We start from the raw sequence: 20,468 nt of genomic DNA on the forward strand, positions 1-20,468 counted from the left end.
TGTAAATCAAAAAGTTGTAAAGATATATTCATGAAATTTCTACAGTAGCATTAAAACAACATTTCAAATAAGTGTGCCAATTTTCATCAAAATCCATGAAGAAATAAGAAAGTTGGTACCGAAAGCCACGTCCCCCCTTAATCTGGCGCGTCTCTTCAGCTTTGAAGAGGGTGAAGAGGATTCCCTGCGCCGCGTCCGCGCGCTGGAACAGAGAGCCGCAGCTGTGGCATTCAGAGAAAAGAAGCAGATGGTCATCACCGACTTTTTGGCCAATAAATATTTTTCGTGCCCCCACCCCCGAAATCCACCCATTTTTGCTCACTTTCATTATTTCGAATTTTGTTTAATTCGAAATTGCTCAGCGTTCCCGTGGAATTCGAATTAACGAGCTTTTACTGTACATACCTGCTTTAAACGTACTAATGGTTAAAACGCAGTTGCAACGAATCCCTGACTGAATCTCATAGAGCTTAATGCATTTGCTGACCGGTAAAGCTGTAGTGGTTTGTCCTACGCCTATTGGTTTGTGCATACCGGGATAACATTGCGCTATAAAAGATAAAAGTTTATTGTGCCGCTGAACTTCCCGACGCCACAGTGTGCCGCCCAAGGTTTTCCGTCTTTTCGAGAAGTGCGGAGATAGGTCAATCAATGATTCTGACTTCCGCGCAATTGCGCTTTGCGGGTAAGCATCTGGAAAAAACGAAGGAGAGGTGGCAGCCACCGACAATCGCGCCGGTATGACTTATCGCCGACAACCTTATCACAGTGAGTATCTTCAGCTATCTGCTTGGGCACGCATGTGGCGTAGCGCTACTTTAAGCCTACTGCACGCTTTTAATAGGTGACAACCTGAACGCGTTGGGTCGCCGATCGCTGCTGCCACGTTCAAGCGTGTACCGCTTCATAGAAACGAAGCAGCTCACTGTTACAGAGTTGTATGTTGCGGGTCACTAAATGCATGCGTACGGCACAGCAAGCGTAGCGCTGTTGTAACCATAATGCGTGCTCATATTAGGCGACAAACCAAACGTGCCTCCGCCCACTGCCAGAATCACCTGAGCATCGCTTTCAGGAACCTCGTCATCTTCGCGTTAATTCAGCACGCTGAGTCCTGTCTGTTGCCTTCACCTTGTCTGTTGTTTTTTCGCTAATTAGTTATGTCTGTAGCCAACAAGCTACTTGCCGCATCTGTGCACAATCTGGAGCGAAGTGGGTATGAAGAACCCTCCCACGACAAATTTGCGTGTGCGGTCCAGCAAGCGCCCGGCAGTGACGGCGTGAGCCGAGTAGACGACACGCTGCATGCAACTAGCCAGGAGACGATCGGCTCCACGCGGCTGTACCGTATTTCACTGGAGCTGTTTCAGCTCTCGTTTAGTAGCCAATGTAACCTGATTAAAACATTAGAATCTGTCCAAAATTGTGCAACTAGGTTTATCTGCTCTGACTGCTCAAACACTTGCAGTATTACGAAGCCGTATTAATCTCGTATTAATCTTCCGAACCTTGCTCTTCTCCGCAGAGTCGCTCGGCTCAGTCTTTTTCACAAATTTTATCACGCTTCCCCTCGTACACCTGTAATCGTTCCGACTCATCGCCATTCCATCAGACTCGGCCACACCAAATCTCTTCGCCCGCCCCATGCTCGGACTGTAGCTCATTCGTCTTCGTTTTTCGTGCCAAAGGACTGGAACGTTCTCCCTGCCACCACCGTGCACCACTCCAGTTCGACACTGTTCAAAGAAGATGTTGTAAAACTTGTGCTATGTTAAATTACTGCCCACCCCTCATGTAAAACCCCTAAATAGGGGCCTTTGAGGTATTGGAAATAAATAAATAAATAAAAAAATATCGCAGAAGGCTAATACTGTTCGTTCCCTTGCTGTGTCAGTCACTGCGTATCCCAGACCCTGCAATACTTTCGAAATGCTCCTTGGCATCATCACCGCGCACTATCGGACGGTTGTGCGATATTGCCAAAATCTTTTCTACACTTTGGCAAAAAAAGAAAGAAAAGGCTTTGTGGTGGGTACTTCAGGCAATATCTGCTATGGCACTGTATTTCTTTCTTTGTTGGCGGCGATGGTGCACGTCAGGAAATATAAATTAGTACTTGGTGGTTAATGTGTACTACCGTTTAGTGCACAGTTATGCCGCGTTCCCGGCAGGTACGTATTAACGAGGTTTCACTGTAATGCTTTTGTTGTTGACACTTGAGCTCATGGGATGCTTTGGCAGTCTTGCGACGCCTGCCTGCTTTTGTTAATGCATGCCCATCACAACACACCAGTTATGGCGGGCCAAAAGAAGTTTTCTTTTCTCAGGTGGTGAGAATGATGCACATTGCAATTGGAGCTGCATCATGAGCAAATGCAGCACATTCGAACTATGAGTATGGGTGGCCACAGTGATGTATGCATTAGTGAGTAGTCTAACCGCATATATAGAACCCACACTTAACGAATTCTTGTGTATGCAGAACAGTTGTAAAATCCCCTTGAATATATTTTCGATATATAAAATATTTTATGCATCGAATTACCATATATAGCGGAACCCAAGTTATACATCCCCCGGTTATGCGACAACCCGCATTTTACAACAAATCGCTTCAGTCTTGGCAAAACCCTCATAGAAATTATGTATTAACCCTTTGAGGGTCGAATTTTTTCACGAAATGCAGTCCAAAAATTGCAATTTTCTTATTGCTAAAATAAATTCTTCAAATGATTCTATTTAAGAAAAAATTATATAAGATGCACTGTATTAAACATAGCTCACAGACATACAAGAACAAGCGCACCAGAGTACTTTTCCAGTAAAAAAATATTTGTGCTCCCCAAAACAGGAAACGCAACCATAGCGGCGGCGTTTGTGTAATTCAGCGGCTCACGGGAACAGATGTAATCGTGCCCCGGGGAGCAATAAACGAGAGAGTCGCAAGCGGTCACCCTTTGAGAGATTAGAAACCAGACAGATATCAGCCTTCTCGCCATGTTCAGCGCAAAAAAGGAACACGAAAACACAAAGTGCACGACACAAGCGCTTGTGTCGTGCACATTCTTGTGTTTTCGTGTTCCTTTTTTGCGCTGAACATGGCGAGTACGTTCCAACTAGCCCAATTTGCCGCCTTACTTCAGATATCAGCCTTGCGGCCGCGAGAAGCAATCACCGCCAGAAGGACGAAACCAAAACCAGCTGCCGTGCCACTTCGAAAAGCAAAAAAAGAAAAAAAAAAACAACGGAGAGACATCGGCGCATGAAGAAAATTCTACGTATTCCCGAAGCGGGGCAGCACATTCCAAGCAAGAGAAATGATCCAAAAGGCGCGCGTTTTAAATGAGCCGCACCGCGAACGTGCTCGGATGGGCAAGCGATAGCCAGTGCGCCGCTTTGGGGAGCAGAAACAAAAAATGGAGACATCGGCGCATGAAAAAAAAATTCTACTTATTCCCAAAGTGTGGCAGCACATTCCAAGCAAGAAAAATGATAAAAAAAAGGCACGCATTTTAAACGTGTAGGCAGTGCCGTACATGTAACGAAAACCCTCAGAGGTTTAGGGGGGGACACTGCACTTAAAATTTTTTCTTTATTTCTTGATCAACTTTGATGTAACTTGGCCACTTTATGTATATTTGTGTGCTGATTTCGAATATGTGATTACTTTTCTAATATATTGCGTATTTTTTTTAATACAGAATATTTTATATGCCTTTTGGGGAGCGAGATTATTTCTAAACTGACTGTGTTACGAAGTAAATCAGCATATCACGATAATCTGCAATCGGAACTGTTTGCAGTGCAACAAAAAATGGATGTTCTAAACCCATTAGAGCAAAAGTTATGGTATGTTGAACATTCGCAAGTGAGTCAATTTAACTCGTGAATGCACATGCAGTGTGCGTGCAAAGCAATGGGAACTCACGGCGGCGTGAAGGGAGAACGGAGAGGTGTACAGTCGCGTTACGAGTTTTTTCTCTACACTCAGCGGCAGCACCCGGAATCAGTGCCCCTCCACGGTGCAGTTCTCCCCTGTATTAAGGTGGCACATCACCAACTGCACTTCGCTAGGAACAAATACGAGGCGCACAAGTTTCAGTCGAGCATGAAATCATCCTACGCAAACTCACTGCAAAATATGCTCCGTCACCATTTCGGGATGGCGATGACACTGTATTGACCGCTCTGACAGGAGTCTGTTGCCAACGTGGTTTTGGTTTAGTTTTTACGGGCAGGCAATTTTCAGGCTCGACTTATCAGAAAGAAGATGCGCATTTGATTTGATTTGATGTTTTTAAAGTTGAGTTTAAAGATTCATTCACATCTCCTTCGATTAAATGTTTGTCATTTTTTAAAATAATGTAACCTACTTTTCTTGGAGAAGTGCGGGGCTGTGCCGCTGCCTCATTTGGGCAGTCTGTACCCATTGTTTTGAGCAAGACTGAGCGTCAGTAGCTGTATTCCTAGTTTTTCGATCATGAGACATCTGGATTATACGACAGATTTGACTGTATTTCATTGAAGCAACTAAGTTCATGGATTCTGATTGGACATGTCCTACTGTCGCGTATTTTTCAGTGGCATCGCCTTTGGTGAAAACATGAGCCTCTGTTACCATGAAGTGTACATTTGCTGACGGATTTTTCACACTATAGAAATCCTGATTTTATGGATATTCCGGGCTTCATAAATAAACTGTTAAGGTTACCATAGAACTAATGTGCCTTCGCGACTGATTTTTCTGATGAATTTAAGCCCTAAAGTTTGATTTTCTGGACTAAATCGCTCGTTCCAAGACGCCCCGATCGATCTTGAAAGTGGCCATGTTGGATTTTCTGCTGGCTTGGTCAAGTTCGACTCCCAGTTGCCATTTGTGTAGCCTCCAAGATTGGGAGCGTGCCCCATCTTCCTGTTTCAGAAGCCATGCTCCCTTTTACTCTGCTGAGAAAATGCTCTGGGGGACGCCACTTTTTCTATTTTTGCCAACCTTAGCATAATCATAACTTGGTGCGAATAGGTCTTTTTGCTGGTTGCCATTTCGTACATGTTCAGATGTGGTGGCTTTGGTGGTGTGTCGCATGCACATTCGAGATGTTGTGTCCGTTATGTGTTCTCTGCCGCCGCGGTTGCCCAGTGGTTATGGTGCTCAGCTGCTGACTTAAAAGACTCCAGTTGAATTCTGGCCGTGGCTGTCACATTTTGATGCGAGGCAAAATGCTAGAGGCCCATGTACTGTGCGGTGTTAGTGCACATTTAAGAACCCCCAGGTGGTTAAAATTATCCGGAACCCTCCACTGCAGCGTCTCTCATAGCCTAAGTCACTTTGGGATGTTAAACCCCACCTGTGTGTGCTTGGTGCCACGGTGCCACTTCCTGTGCCGCCCGCAACGTCACTGTAGCCCAAATACGTGCAAGTCTGCTCACCTCCAAGCAAGCGTAGCATGAGGCAGGGCTATTAACCGTGTCCCTACCATAGATGAGCTTAGCCCGTTCGTCCACACAGTTTGTACTGCTCCCATAGAAGACGAGTTGGGCTCCTTCACGCTAAAACAAGCGTTTGCTGGTGCCGCAGTCGAACTACCCTGATTCATTTTGTTAAGCTCTTGTTGACTTCAACAGGCAGTGCAGTAAAAAGATTAAGAATGTGCTCGAAGCATGCATTTCAGTCGAGAAAGGAGTTTTCTTGTTCTCTGGACCAAATGATGGAGACCTCATCAGTGTGTGCACGTGCGGACCGCATGGACTGGCAATAGCTACGGCAGGAGAAAAATGCTTGTTTGCCGAAGTTTTGTCGGAACCTGAGAGTGAAGAAGGATTTCAGTTCTGCGAGTGTGGCATTGACGACTCAGAGTAAAATATCTTGTCTAAAGCATCAGATACGGTCCACTACTGCGTCTCAACGTATCGGCAGTGGGCGCCAATAGATGTAAGCAAAGCCCCACTGGCACGTTTAATGTTTCTTTTCATGGGCTCACTTATCGCTGTGCTTCATCTTTAAAGGGACACTAAAGGCAAATAACAATTTATGTCAGAGTGAAAGCCCAATGTATGACAACTTCTAAAATGGCAATATTATCAACAGCAGTGCCCTACTTACCGAGAAATTAAGCTAAATGTGTCACACGATGAGCGCCACGAGTGGGACATTTTCAAAGTGATCCCGATGACGTATGGAAGTCGGCCTACAATAAATCACTAGTAATCAAACTAACAGCAGTAAAAAAAGAACATTCCGAGCATCAAAAGACGTAATAAAAATGCTGTTTGTTCATTTCCGCTTGATTCATAGAAAACAAAACCTCGGTGGCGTTGCCATGGGGAACGGCGCGCGCGGTTCAAAGGTTCCGTTTTCGCCGAACTGCGCCTCGCCCGTCTCAGTGGTAGTCTGGAGGAAAGGTTGTGACGTCTTACGCGACGACATTTTTACGTTGTTCATGTCGTGACCAGACAGTCATATTTGTCAAACCCTCTTACCCTTTCATTCCAATTTTGGTCTTGACCAAGTTAAGGAGGCGATCATGAGAGCACCCAGATGTAGGTAGGTAGGTAGGTAGGTTGGTTGGTAGGTGGATGGATGGGTAGGTGGGCGTCTTGGGTTTGCTAAAAAAATGTTTCGCATGTAAAAAATCTGTATTTTGGTATCGTTTGGGGCCAGAAAGCCCAGTAGGAAAATGGTTAATAGCGATATTTTAAGCTGCTCTAATTCACATAAGCTTTATATTCATTGCTTAACTTTTTCAGACTGTTGGATTTTTCAATTCCCTCCAGCTCCAAAAAAATCTGTCGGTATCTGTATGTTGTTTGGACACTGCTCATTATCCGGGAGGTGAAAATACACATTGGTGTGCAGAACAGTGCAGCCAGACTTGTTTGATGTTTTGCCACCAGATGTTTGCAATTCAGCTTGGTGGTCGGTGGTGCTTCTGATTCTCTGTTTTATTCCTCCCATCATTTACGTGCAGACCGTGCCCAGGAGGAAGAAGAATCTGATGACGAGGAGGAAGACGATGATGACTGTGAAAATGGTGACTGTTACTTTGCATTTGCCAATTATGTAGCCTGTGCTTTCAGTACTGTACCTAAAACGTTGGTCAAAGCCTCATTGAATTGCAAATATGAAGTTTATTGCGGCAAAATGTTACACGGCTGGAGTTTACACTTGTGAAGAGCAGTAAGTTAATGTTGTGAGGTATTCTAAATAGTAGGGGTGTATGAATACTTGAATACGAATCGAATAGCAGCTCTTCAAATAGTTAGATTTGCAAATCGAATATCTGCTATTTCCATTTCTTGAATAGTGAAGCCTTGTTAAGGGGAGACACGGGTATGGGAGGCCGAAAATTTTCTGAAAAACCGATTTTTTGAAGTATTTTTTTTCATAATCATTAAGTTCTAAGGAAGCTGCTCCTAAAATACTATAGCCCTGTAATGCGTATTTGTCGAGTTATTGGGCCGCAAAGTCAGTTTGATGACCATTTTCGCTTCCGAAACCACCTCAAAAACGGTCGTATTCAACGCCGCAGCGCGCGAGAACCGCGCCAAGTAGTGCGGCCATTTTGGTCTCATTTTAAAGACGCATTTTTCTATTATCTGTTCCTAGCAGAAGAACGTTTTTCGTCTAGCAACAACGCAGCTATCACGCATAAAGAAAAACCAAATACTCGCACATCATTGGTGCGTTTTTGTCAAGTGGGGCAGTTCCCGGTTTCCCATTGGACGCGAAGGGATTCGTCTGCTAGACTGCGGCGTGCAAGCCGCCATTTTGCGTAGAGGCGGTAGAGGCCTAACAACGGCTGTGAATTCGGTGCAATGGCAGGCGGTCATCGGAAGTTCTGGAGTGCTCATGCGTTCGGAAAAAGGCGAAAATGGCGTCCGAGAGCCCGCACCTTATCACCAGTGAGACCTTCTGCCGCCGAGAACTCGGACGAAGCAGGCTGTGCCAGCGCTATCACCGCCGCGGCACCCGCGATCGCGGACGCGATTGCCGCGTCCCATGATCACACGAGAGCTGTGCGCGTCGACACTGCCCTGGTTTCCGACGCTGAAAAAGTGGCCCTCGAGTGTCGTGCGAGTGATGTTCTGCAAGACCTTTCATCGAAGTCTGCCACACAACGCAAGCGGTCTTTTTTCCAAGACTCGGATGGAGCCGCAACTTCTGGTACGCCGTTCACCGTCGTTAGCTTAGAGTTGGTGAACGAACTTCTTCAGTGTATGAAGTGCGGTGTGTGTGGCGGGCCTGGCAGAATCTCCAAGGAAGACCGCGAATATGGCATCGCCGCGAAACTTGTTCTGACATGTGACGAGTGCGGCAAACTGAAGACCGTGTGGAGCTCGCCGAGAGCAGGGGGGGACGCAGCGCACGGCCCTTTTGAAATTAACGTGCTCGCGGTTCGCACGGCAATGAGCACAGGAAACGGACAAACTGCGCTGAATGATATTTTTTCCGCCCTAAATATTTCACGGAGAGGCCTACATACCAAGACATACCAGGATTATGTGAAGTTGAAAATGAACCCTGCCGCGCAGAAGGCTGCCGCGCGCGTTATTGAGGACTGCGCGAGCACCGTGAAAACGGTGTATTCCGAACTTAACTTTGGAAATCCTGGTAACATCGCCGTTTCCTTTTATTTATTTATTTACATTACCCTCAGGGCACATAAAGGCGTTACAGAGGGGGTGGGTAATATAACAAAAAATGTAGTAAAAAAACAGAACACAATAAATACAACAAATTAATTAGAATACATTTTCAAACAATACTCAATTATTGGAGGCTTAAGATATGATCGGTTAGTGCAGTCTTGAAGGATGACACGTCCTCAATGGGACTTGGCTGACAAGGGGCCACTCATCCCATATTTGTGTAGGGACCGTGATTGAACTATTCACGGGTTATGTGCTCGACTTCGTCGTCCTGTCAAACTTCTGTTTGGGCTGCCAGCTAGGGCCAAAGGAGGACAACTCAAGGTATGCCGAGTGGCTAGCTGGCCACACTTGCCAAAAGAATACCTCCAGTAAGCCAGGACAAATGGAGGTGGAAGCAGCACAAATTTTATTTGGCCGCTCATTGGAGAGACATGGGCTCCGCTACACAACCATGTTGTGTGATGGAGACAGCCGAGCCTTCAACAGTCTGCAGGAGGCACAGGTATATGGCTTCGTGCCAATAGAAAAAGAGGACTGTGTCAACCATGTGCATAAGCGCATGGGCACAGCTCTTCGAAACCTCCTGCAAAAACAAAGAGCCGAAGGAAAGCCAAGCCTTGGCGGCAAGGGCAAACTGACGGGCGAGCTGGTCACGAAGCTCACTTCATATTATGGATGGGCTTTACAAAGTAACGAAGGAAACATAGAGGCCATGCATAATGCTGTCTGGGCAACCTTTTATCACGTAGCATCTACTGATGCAAGCCCTCAGCACTCTCACTGCCCAACTGGTGAAGAGTCATGGTGCAAGTACAACAGGGCTGTTGCCAAGCAGGAGACTCCTCCGAAGCATCGCTACAACCTGCCGGAGTATGTGGTTGATGCCTTGCGGCCTGTTTACACGCGCCTCTCTGACAAGAAATTGCTGGAGCGTTGTCAGCGAGGCAAAACGCAGAACCCAAACGAGAGCCTGCACTCCGTCATCTGGTCGCTCGTGTCCAAGAACAAACATGCGTCCCTTTTCACTGTTGAAGCTGCTGTGGCCGAAGCCGTCGCAAGGTTCAACGCTGGCAAAGGGAGAGCAGATGCCGCCATATTGAAGGAGCTGCACCTGCAGCAGAGTGTTGTGGCCGCTGAAAGATGCTCAGGAAAGGACAGTCGCCGACTAGTGGCATCAGAGAGGAAGCATGAGCATGCTGAAAACTTCAAGCATGCCATGAAAAGAAAGCGCACCAAGGAGAATGATGATGACTATGTTCCTGGTGGCTTCTAACATGGTTAATACACAGATTCACACCTTTTCTTGTTGAATATAAATGCTCAGCATGTTCCTAAACTTCTTTTGTCGTTTTCTCAAAACAGCATTTTTCATCACACCCTAAGCCATTGCCCACAGTATCTTTTGATGTAGCAGTCGGATTTTGATAATTCTTGCAGCATTTGAAAGCTTATACATCGATTAGTGCAACAAACCCAAAACATGTGATATTTTTATTTAGAACAGGGATTTAATTAGCAACAAAGTTAAGCAACAGTTTCAGATTTGTGATTAGCATACTTGTTAAGGCCATAACTCTGGTATCAATGAAGCTAAAAATAAAATTACGGTTTTGTTGCACTCCCTGGCCTTCATAGAATGCTGTCATGTCAAATTTGTAACAATATTTTATGAGGAAGATGTCAAAAGGCTGGGCAGAATGCAAGTTTATGTAACAGTCAATATTTAAAAATCTAAAAGTGATAGCAAAAACCTAATTGCATATTTGTTTTCAGCTGTGAAAGATACATATTGTATTAAAATTTCAGCTGGAAATACTGGAAATTAAAAAAAAAATTTTCGAACCAGTGTCTCCCTTTAATACGTACCTGAATGGAGCGTGGCATGGACTACGTGCGAAACTGTAGTGTGGATTAACCACCAAGGAATACCACTTTGCATTCCCTGAAGTGTGCGGCCACTACCAAGAAAGAAGTAAATGCAATGCCATGGCAAATGTTGGCTAAAGCAGCCATTCTTTTTATTACTAGAGCTGTGCGAATAGCAAAATTTTGATAAACATTGAGTGCGAATCGAATCGAATAATTTTCGAACAATTTTCGAATATTTCTCAAACATTTTTCGAATACGTCGAAGTGAAATTACAGAAAAAAAGTTGCAAAGAATCCCTAAGTATGTTCTTATGAGATAGCAACATGAAAGTGTTTCTTTTTGCTGGGTTGATGAAGAACTGACGGGGTGGTGTTTCATAGTTGTCTTATCAAGAATGAGGCAATGTAGAGGCCAAATTGCATCTATGTACGTGATTTGGTGCAACTAAAGTGTTGCCGACAGCACTTTAAACGTGATAGGCAAAGATGCCATTTTCTGAGCCTCGCCTCTTCTTTCAACTTCTGTGGAAGCCCAACTGATGTGGCGGACAAGGGTGTGCTCCCTTCAAGTCCAGAGTTCCAAATCTGCCTACGACGTCGAACATCTGAAATTTTGGATGCTAAAAAGCTTCGGCATCCGATTTTTTGGACTTCCTGCCCAAATTTCAGGCCCAAAACAGCATTAATTGAGCTCCCACCTCTGCCACATCTTTCATCTCCATGTTGGAACCAGCGTTTTCTTGAGTTAGTACATTTGCGACTGTAGTGGAGCTTGAAAGGCAGCTTTGCCGCAATACGGGGGTGTGATGAGGTGAAGCATATTGAAAATCTAGGGACCACTTTTAATCGGAGTTAACTGCGTCTTGGCTAAGTTCGACCGTAACAGAGCTTTGAAAGGCAGCTTTGCCGCAATACGGGGGTATAATGAGGTGAAGCATATTCTAGGGACCACTTTCAATCTGACGTTGACTGTCTCTTGGCTAAGTTCAACCGTAACGGAGCTTGAAAGGCAGCTTTGCCACAACACGAGGGTGTACTGAGGTGAAGCATATTGAAAATTTGTAGGCGTCACTTTCAATTGGACGTTGACTGCATTTGTCATTGGGAAGTTCAAATAGTAAATTCCAGTGCGAATCGAATCGAATAGCACACACGATTGAAAAATATTCGAAATTTCGAATATTCGCACACCCCTATTTATTACCAAAGTGCTGAAAAAATCCCAGGTCTTTTGCACGAACGTACGATAGTGCACCTTGGAAATGTCAAGCAGCGTTTTGAGACTCCATTCAAGCCTCATTCTAACGGGACAGAATATACGAGGGTTATTCAAAAAGTAAGGGCCGTTTGGTCTCCAAAAAATAAATATTAGTTAGTAAAAGTTTTTTATTGGCTGGTTTAGTTTAGCACGAGACTATACTTGCCAAACTTTTACCAAACTTTTGCCAAACTTTTTTACATAATCACCGTGAACTTCTAAGCACTTTTCATGCAGCTGCACCCATTTCTTTAGTCCCTCTGCATAGAAGTTCGCCACCTGGGAATTCTTTGCTGTTTGAGTTGGTCGGTAAGCATTTTTAGTGCCCACCTTGCACACACTGTGATATCTGGGCTTTTCAATTACAATCGTGCAAGTTGAAGTGCGGCTGACGAGAGGAAATTCATCTTCTTTGTGGTGTACCTTCTAAGTATCGTGCAATTATTTTCCTGTATAGAATGAACCAACTAGCCCCTCAAGGGTCGAACACGATTGATGCAAAAAATCATCACGTGATGACGTCATCATGACGCCGCCATAGATTGCCAAACCTTGTGATGTCATACACTGTCATTACGTCATACACCGTGACGTCGTCACATGACCACAGGTCGGCAAAAAATGTGGAGCTCACTCAGACTCACTCACGAAACATATCTTACCCTTAGGGCTCACTCGGACTCGAACTCACCAAACTTTTCTTCATCTAGACTCACTCGGACTCAGACTCACCAAAATATATTTCACTCGGACTCACTCAGACTCATGGCTCGCTCTGAGTCTGAGTGAGTCGACTCATGAGTCCGCTAGCCTATAATTAGCCTTTTTCGACCATAATGTCAATGCTCTTTAACGCCAGTATCTCGCATAATCGGTGCGCTACTTAGCGCATTTTGATCTCATACCTTCAAAGACGAGTTATCCGAGTTTGCAGTTCAATAAGGACCTTTTTATTGAAAGAGATGACTCACACGTGATATTTTGATTAGTAACTTCTAGTGAAAAAGTTTGCGGGGGGAGGTCAAGGCACCTCCTCCCCTTCTCCCTCCTCAACTCATGCCTCTGATCAATAAATATTGAGCTGACGTATGAACGGTAGCGCGTTGAATTATGTGGGAGTATACGTGAGTATAAACGTGAGCCGACATAAGGCTGATAGTGATGCTGAACTTTAGTAGATAAGACCATAGGTCGGCAAAAAATGTGGAGCTCACTCAGACTCACTCATGCAATGTATTTTGCCCTTGGGCTCACTCGGACTCACACTCACCAAAATTTTCCTCAGCCGGACTCACCCGGACTCAGACTCACCAAAATTTTTCCCAACCGAACTCACTCGGACTCAGACTCACAAAAACTCTACTCACCTGGACTCACTCAGACTCAGACTCACGTCTCGATATGAGTCTGAGTGAGTCAACTCATGAGTGAGTTCGCCGACCTATGCACATGACATAGTTGCTTTGCACTGCCTCCGTGATCGGTGCGCCGATCATGGAGGCAGTGCAAAATCATGTTATATGCAGAAAGCTTTCGAGCAGGGAGGGGAAGGACGAATACATCAAGTGCAAAGAAACAGAAGATGGCTTTCACCTTCGAGTTGTCCCAGGCGAATGCATAAGGGACCCTTTAAGTTCCTTTTTTGTTGACTGCTCCCTAGAGAGCACTAGGGGGTTTTTGGCGTACAAACGGAATCTCCTAGCCATACACAGCTAGACCGTAAAAGTAAAAATATCATGTAGTCCCCCGTTGAACGCACACTCGGACACTTTTACGAAAGCTCGATTTGAAGCGGATCTCCACCTTCCAGGCAACCCGGCGCATGCACAAACAATAGTGTGGAAGCACTGCAAGAATGCTCTTGCTACAGCACAGAGAGACCTCGGAGAGAGGGAAGGGAGTGTCGGAGGAGGTTGGCTTTTTGAGGCTAGCTGAGTGACGTCACGTTGCGGGCAGCAGTAGAATCGATTGAGAAGAAAAAGAACCTGGCTTTCGCCTTGGGGTTGTTTTAGGGGCATGTATTAGGGACAGTGCGACTCTCTAGCATTGAGGCGTTGTTGTACGTCGCGTCGTTTGTCTACCACGTCTGCTGATAACCACATAGATGTTGTTAGAGTGCTATTTCTTAAAGCACAATTTTATTGATCCAGTATTCTGTTTATTTACTAGTGTCGAAAATAATCGCTGAAGAGATTATTCCAGAAACACTTAAATGCATGACGCCCTTATTTTTGCATTATCGAGGGAAATAGGGAGTGCTCCCGAGATTACTTTTTCCATGAGATTTGCACTGAATCGAAATATTTCTAGCTCTTCATAAGAGCCCCATAATAATTATTCGGGTGCTTTAATAAAACGCAGCTTGCATCTCCAGTGTTCTCCAAGATGTGAAATTAGCTGCTCCAGACTGCTCCCATATGCAGTGCTCCAAAATGAAAATTTTGCTGCTCCAAAAATTGCTCCAAATCAGAAGTGCTCGGTAGCATCACTGTATTATTGTGCAAGTTTGTGTGCACAATGACGTCCTAAATCTGGGATCTCTGTGCAGACGTGCTAGACTCTGACGAGGACGAGCTTGACGATGAGGGCCAGGAGTACCTGGCGAGGCTGGCTCGCCGTGCCAAGAAGGGATCGCCATTCCCGGTAACTTCAGCCACCATCGAGGATGACCCTGATGATGACGACGACGATGAGGACGAGGAGGACGAAGAAGAAGAAACTGCACTTGAATCGTACACGACACCCCTTGACGATGATGAGTGCCCTATCGATGAGTACCAGGTCTTCAAGGAGGTCATGCAAGGTGAGCCTTTAGGGGGACAAACTTTCTTTTTCAATTGTGAAGCTGTTCTAGTTTGCTGCAAAGTGTGTGGGTGTGCCCGAAAACTATTATCATCAGGAACGGGTATTTGCCACAAAATTTGGGCACGCTTTCCTGTTATGCAGTTTGCCCAACTAATGGCGGATAGTCACTTTCTGCAAACAGCGTATTCAAGTGCAGTTTGTTTGAGTTGTGACATGGAGAATGTAGACTCGGCTCTCTGGACATAAACATGCATAAAAGACGTGCAACTAGGACCTCGTTTCCACTTGAAGCACGACAGGTGCTGCCAATAGTTGGGCGAATATGCAGGGCAGGGAAGCGCACCTGCAGATTATGAAAAGGGCATATTACAGGGCGTGTAGTGTGTTTAGATATATAGTGAATTTTGTACATGAAGGCTTTGTTTTGTTCAACTGCTATGAAACTGCTCTCCGTGTGAGGTGGCCTGGCTCCTCTCAAGCTGCTGCGTGCAGCTCTTTTGCCTGGTCATCCTCGCAGCCTTGCTGCACAGTGAAGCCAAATTAATGCAATTCATTTTTGCACTGTGGCCATATTGTGACAGAAGTCACGGGATGTTGAGAATTGCAACTTGCACACATTTTTTATGCAAACCAAGGTGAGGAGTAAGTAAAAATGTGTTGATTGTAGGCATCTGTTTATTGTTTTCTTGATGCCCGGGATAATTTGACATTCGGTTAATTTGGACTTTTGTCCTGGTCTAGTAGAATTCTAATTGATGATGTTTTACAGCACTTTCTTCTTGGATGTAGCATGGTACAAGTGTTTGACTGCATAGACTCAATTGGTGCATCACTGAACCAACTGCTTGGTTTCTTTGGTGCAGGCCTCCAGAGTGCAGACCCGATGTGGTTCGGTGCCCTGACCTCAGGCTTATCTGCCGAGCAACAGAAGTCCCTACAGGAAGTGTATGTGCTCGCTGACCAGAGGAAGGCAGCCGCAGGTATGTTGTAACTGGCTACTGCTGCTGGTCGTTCTGAACTGCCAAAGGTGTTGTTTGGACGAGAGTGGAGGCCATGCCCCTTGATATAGTCGAACCTCGCTGAAACATTTGTCACGGTAGCTAGGAAAAAAAAATTTTGTAAAGCCAAAACCATTTATAACAACTCAAAAGCGCCGCGCAAAAAGGTGGTTTATCAGTAGTTACACTCGCCCCCCCCCCCTCCTTTTTTTTTCCAGTGAGTTTTTATTAAGGTAGGTCACTGCCTTCAAGAATGCATTTTTTTATTATTATCTTTGGGGATTTGACATTTTGAAGCGCCTTGTCTGCTGAAGAATATTTAGCAAAAAGAACTACCGTATAAACGCGTGTAAGGGCCGCACCCCGTTTTTTTTGAAGTTCATATTCTACAAAAAAAAAAAAAAAATTCGCCTAAGGGCCGCATCCACACTTTCCTCAACCAATACGTATTCAAAATGCGCGCGCGCGTAAGCTTCTAGGCGTGGCGTAAGCTTCTAGGCGTGGTCGATAGATGGCGCAAGGAAACGCAACCATCATCATCGTCACCAGAGTATATATATATATATTTTTTTGGGGGGGGGGTTTTATTCGTGTTAAGATGTTCGTGAAGTGGGCTAAAAATTTTAACTTTTTTATTAGTATTCATAGACCCGCCAACTAAAGGTTAAAGCACGATTTTATCTTTAGCTTCTCACATCTCTATACAAATGCGCTATCGGCGCTATCCATATCGGCATTAGCATGACCAACTTTGGCATGGCGTTCGCGTTGTTCGGGTTGTGCAGTTCAGCCAGCCATTTGCTGTAGTTTTCTGCACTGTTCGATGACCTTCGTGCTAGCTTGTTTTCTACACGGCGTTCACGTTTTGGCAAAATGGGCAAGTACCTGAATAGCTACACTGCTGGCTATAAGTTGAAGGTGATCGAGTATGCTCTTGAGCATGGGAAACGTGCCGCCGGCAGAAAATTCGACGTTGACGAGAAGTGTGTTCGACGTTGGTGTGCTCAAAAAAGAAGCCTTGCGAAACACCAACAGCACTAAGCGCGCTTTCCGAGGAGAGCAGTGCAAGTTTCCCGATTTGGAAGAAGACTTGCTCCGCTATGTGACTGAAGTGTGCGGAATGATGGTCTTGCACTCACAACGGACATGCTGCGTGTGAAGGGACTAGCCTTGGCAACTGTACTTGGGTGGATCCGATCTGCGTGGAGCTCGGTGTCGACGGACATTGTGTCCCGAAGTTTTAAAGTCGCCGGGATATCTAACAGCTTGGATGGCATGGAAGATGACTGCTTGTGGGGTGACGGCGCTTCGCAGCAGACCGTCTCATCTCGGACTCCAAGTCTGAGGACTCGCCGAGTGACGACGATTGAGCACGTATGTCGCAAGAAGTGTCGTATACTGCAATAAACGCTCTTCGTTCGCTAACTGGTGCGTTTTTACTTTAAAAAAAAAAATGTCGCGTGTATGGGCCGCACCCTGAGAATTGGCCCTCATTTCTTGAAAAAAAAGTGCGGCCCTTACACGCGTTTATACGGTAATACATCGATTGTAACGCGCACCCATTTTTCGTGAGAGAAAAGAACAAAAAAAGCCCGTAGGAGTCAAACTTCGCACATTCAGAAGAACAAGTATTTGGGTTTTAAAGAACTGAAGTTTCACAAAAGTAAAACACGAAGTCAAAAAGCGGGCTTTGCCGCTAAAACTGTCACCACTACGGCGGCGATACGAGTCGCGTAATGGATCAGTCCTCGTCGCTGTCGGACAGCTGTCAACACTCTTCGATTTCGGGAAACCGGCCCTACTTTAGTCCACTGAAACCTTTTCGTGAAGCTTTGCTGTAAAAAATCTTCTGCTTATGTTTGCGCCAGTCTCGCACGCACGTTTCGGGAATTCCGAACGACCGCGATGCGGCCCGATTTCCGTCCGTCTCTCTGCACATGTAATAACTATTCTTTTAAATGCGGCATCGTGGTGCACTCGTCGAGTATTTAAAGTCGGCACTTACATGCCGTCGATGCGAACGCAGAACGGGATGACAATCTCCTCAGCACACGTACGAACTGAAAAAATGGCAGAAATGGCCAAGGCGCGTAGGAGGTGGCCATTTTGAAATGTCGATGGCGATACGATAACAGAGTTTCTTTTTTTTTCGGTACTCGATTCAACGCGCATGCGATTTTCGGACTCGTTTTCCCGGAAAAAAGGTGTGCGTTAGATTCAAGTAAATACGGTAAGCGTGTCGTGCCATCATTTGCTGTTGCAGAGTTGGCTCATCAAGGTACTTGCCACAGTGGTGCACAGTCAGAAGTAGTGAGGGCACCAAGAAAACTTGCTGCATTGCCACTGTTTCAAAACATTAAGTTTAGAAATCAATAGCCCTATGGCAAAAACAGTTATGGCAACTGTGTTGAGTGCATCTGTTAGCATATCCAAAGCAGTTAATCTGGTGTAGTGAATCCTTTCTGTAGCAAACTGAATGGGACGGCAAAGACTTAGGTTACACTAGTAAACAAAACTGACATTGTAAGTTGACGAACCAGCCGACTTATTTCTTCGTGTACTGTGTTGCATGCAGAGTCAAGACGGATTGAAAAGAGTGGCGGCTACGTGTTCCAGAACCAGACAGTGCCCACGTCGTTCAACTTTGGCGGTGCTCCTCTCTGCTAGCTGCCACAGCTCAATGAAGGCCCTTTTGTCCCGTTTCTCTCTCTAGCTGGCCTCTTTTCTTGTTTGCCGTTCCTTTTTAGCCTCTGGTGTTTTCTTTTCTCTTCTTTGCACTCGGCTGCCTTTTCTCACCAGAGAAGGCCTCTTCTTTCTGCTGTGTGGGACACTTTGCCAAGAGACACTTCTCTGCCAGTGCAACTGTGTCCAGGGAAGCATTGCACTTGTGGCACTGGACTATCAATGCAGCACGGCCGGTGCCACCCATCTGCTGGGAGTATGTTCCTAAATCTACAACTGCTGCATTGCTGCCCGTGACACCAGTGGCAGTCTTCGCCCTGTCTGCCTTGATCGAACTCCCACACCACCGCTTTCGGTTACCATCGGTGCTCAAAAGAGTTGAAGAAATGACTGCCACTGAAAACACCGAAGCGGCTCTGCGTGGCCACAAACTCACCTCTTGCCAAGTCTCAAGGCCGATCTCGAATCGGTGAAAGCATGCTGGTTCTTTCAATGTACGGAAAAAACTGAGAGACGAGGCTCTGCTAGTAGCTTCTCTCGTGCCACTTACCATTTTCCTCAACATCCAGACGGTGGCACACGTGCATGTGACGTGGTGACGAGTGTGTGCTGTTGTGTGCCGGACACATTGCAGTAAAGCAAAAATGAGAAAACTGTGGCAGTGGTGTTTATCTCCCTGCAGAAGATTGTGAGAAGCATGGTTGTTTGTGCAGCTCTCTTCTACCTTTGTAGACGTGCTTTTGTGGGGAAAAGAAAATGTGTTGGGCTGTTTGTCATATTCAGGTGTGTAAAGCATGCGTATATTTTGACAGCGAAGGGGGCTTTGTTGTACAGCTGCTTGATTATCCCCCCCTGCTTTGTTTATCGTACCTCTCACCTTCGAGCATCTCGGCTGCGGCTCTGTGTGCTTGGGCTTTGACCTTTGTGGCTGCAGAACTAGGCTTAGCAGCCGGTATGCGAACTTGTAACTCTGTGGGGAAGAGAGTGGGTTGTTGTGGCCTGCACGATACGAGCCACTAGTGTACAAATTGAAGTGAGGGTGCGAGTGATGTGTTGAGAACAAGAGGCTACTATTTTTTTTGTCACTCTTAGCGCACGTACTGCGTGGCACCTAGTGGGGTCACGAGACGGCTGTAGAAAACCGAGTGGCAAAGAGAAGCAGGCGAATTTAAAATGACAATTGTTGCCTTAAAGGTGTGCAAAAGAGGCTTGCCTGGCAGTCTCGTGTTTTGAGTTTTGCATTTGGAACTGTGAGAGTACTGACAAAAATAAAACCTATTGACACAAGTGGAGAGTGCTGGCTGCAGTATTTCTTACAATTGCCACCTGCAGGAAAACTGTGTGAGGTGTGCTGCCAGTAGTTTCAGCGAGAGCAACTCATGGTTTAAAAAAATATGGGCACAGGAAAGCTTACAAATTTATTTTGCCTGTGACAAGAAAACAGATGGCGATGGAGACAAAGCAAAACCAAAACACTCAGTTTTCATGGTGGTGTATTTGACTAGATGAGCAATAAATTAACATGCTAGGTAAACCAAGTGTTCTGTACTTACTAGTGACCAAATTTTCAACAATGAACAGAGTGGGGAGGCAAACATATTGCTGTCTTGTAACTGGTCAGGCAAAAAGACCTGAGAGGGATTGTGCAGCCCACCTGTAGTCAACCTGTAGCTGTGCCCTACGGTCATTGTCATTATTTTAATACTAGTTACATACTCTACTTTACAACAGCTGGTTTTTTTAAGGCCCTGTTCAAGGAATATGTACACCTTGTCGTAGACCAGACCATCAGTTCTTTGATACCATATCTTGGCACTCTTTCATCATTCCTGGCCACTACAACTCCATATGTATGTACTGCGCACTAGGAACTGGTGTCCTCTGCAAGCGCAGGATTTCAGCGAGCATGGGAATGATGGTTAGTACATGAATTTGACCTTTTGTCTTTTTGGGTTTAAACAGTCTGAGACTTAAAGTTAGTTTCATTTTCAATGTGATCGTGCATAAGACCTAATTCTTAATGGCCAGTGCATTTATGCAGAAATATTTCATAGTTTGCCCCACAAAGGTGGGTAAAACATAGTAAAAAAAACATTGGATGCAACAAGCGTGACTAATTATCACTTCCATCGTATATGATAACTATTGGAATGATTGCAGCACCAGACTTGAAGTTTAGCAAGAAATTATGGTCGTTTCCTGCTTGT

The 20,468-nt window shown here is 45.4% G+C and overlaps 1 protein-coding gene across 1 annotated transcript in view; it reads left to right on the forward strand.

Moving 5' to 3' along the window:
• The window catches only part of LOC119377412 (importin-7), a gene marked incomplete at its 5' end in the record, with an annotated part of 33,684 nt that extends 14,136 nt beyond the window's left edge, over window positions 1–19,548 (forward strand). The window contains 4 exons of the mRNA XM_037646898.1: window positions 6,966–7,028; window positions 14,325–14,579; window positions 15,445–15,561; window positions 18,155–19,548. Coding sequence (XP_037502826.1) covers window positions 6,966–7,028; window positions 14,325–14,579; window positions 15,445–15,561; window positions 18,155–18,246 — 527 coding nt within the window. The remainder of the gene's footprint in view (window positions 1–6,965; window positions 7,029–14,324; window positions 14,580–15,444; window positions 15,562–18,154) is intronic.
• Window positions 19,549–20,468: the final 920 nt, after the last annotated feature.

The sequence above is a fragment of the Rhipicephalus sanguineus genome, unplaced genomic scaffold (assembly GCF_013339695.2).
Source record: "Rhipicephalus sanguineus isolate Rsan-2018 unplaced genomic scaffold, BIME_Rsan_1.4 Seq459, whole genome shotgun sequence".
Taxonomy (NCBI): domain Eukaryota; kingdom Metazoa; phylum Arthropoda; class Arachnida; order Ixodida; family Ixodidae; genus Rhipicephalus; species Rhipicephalus sanguineus.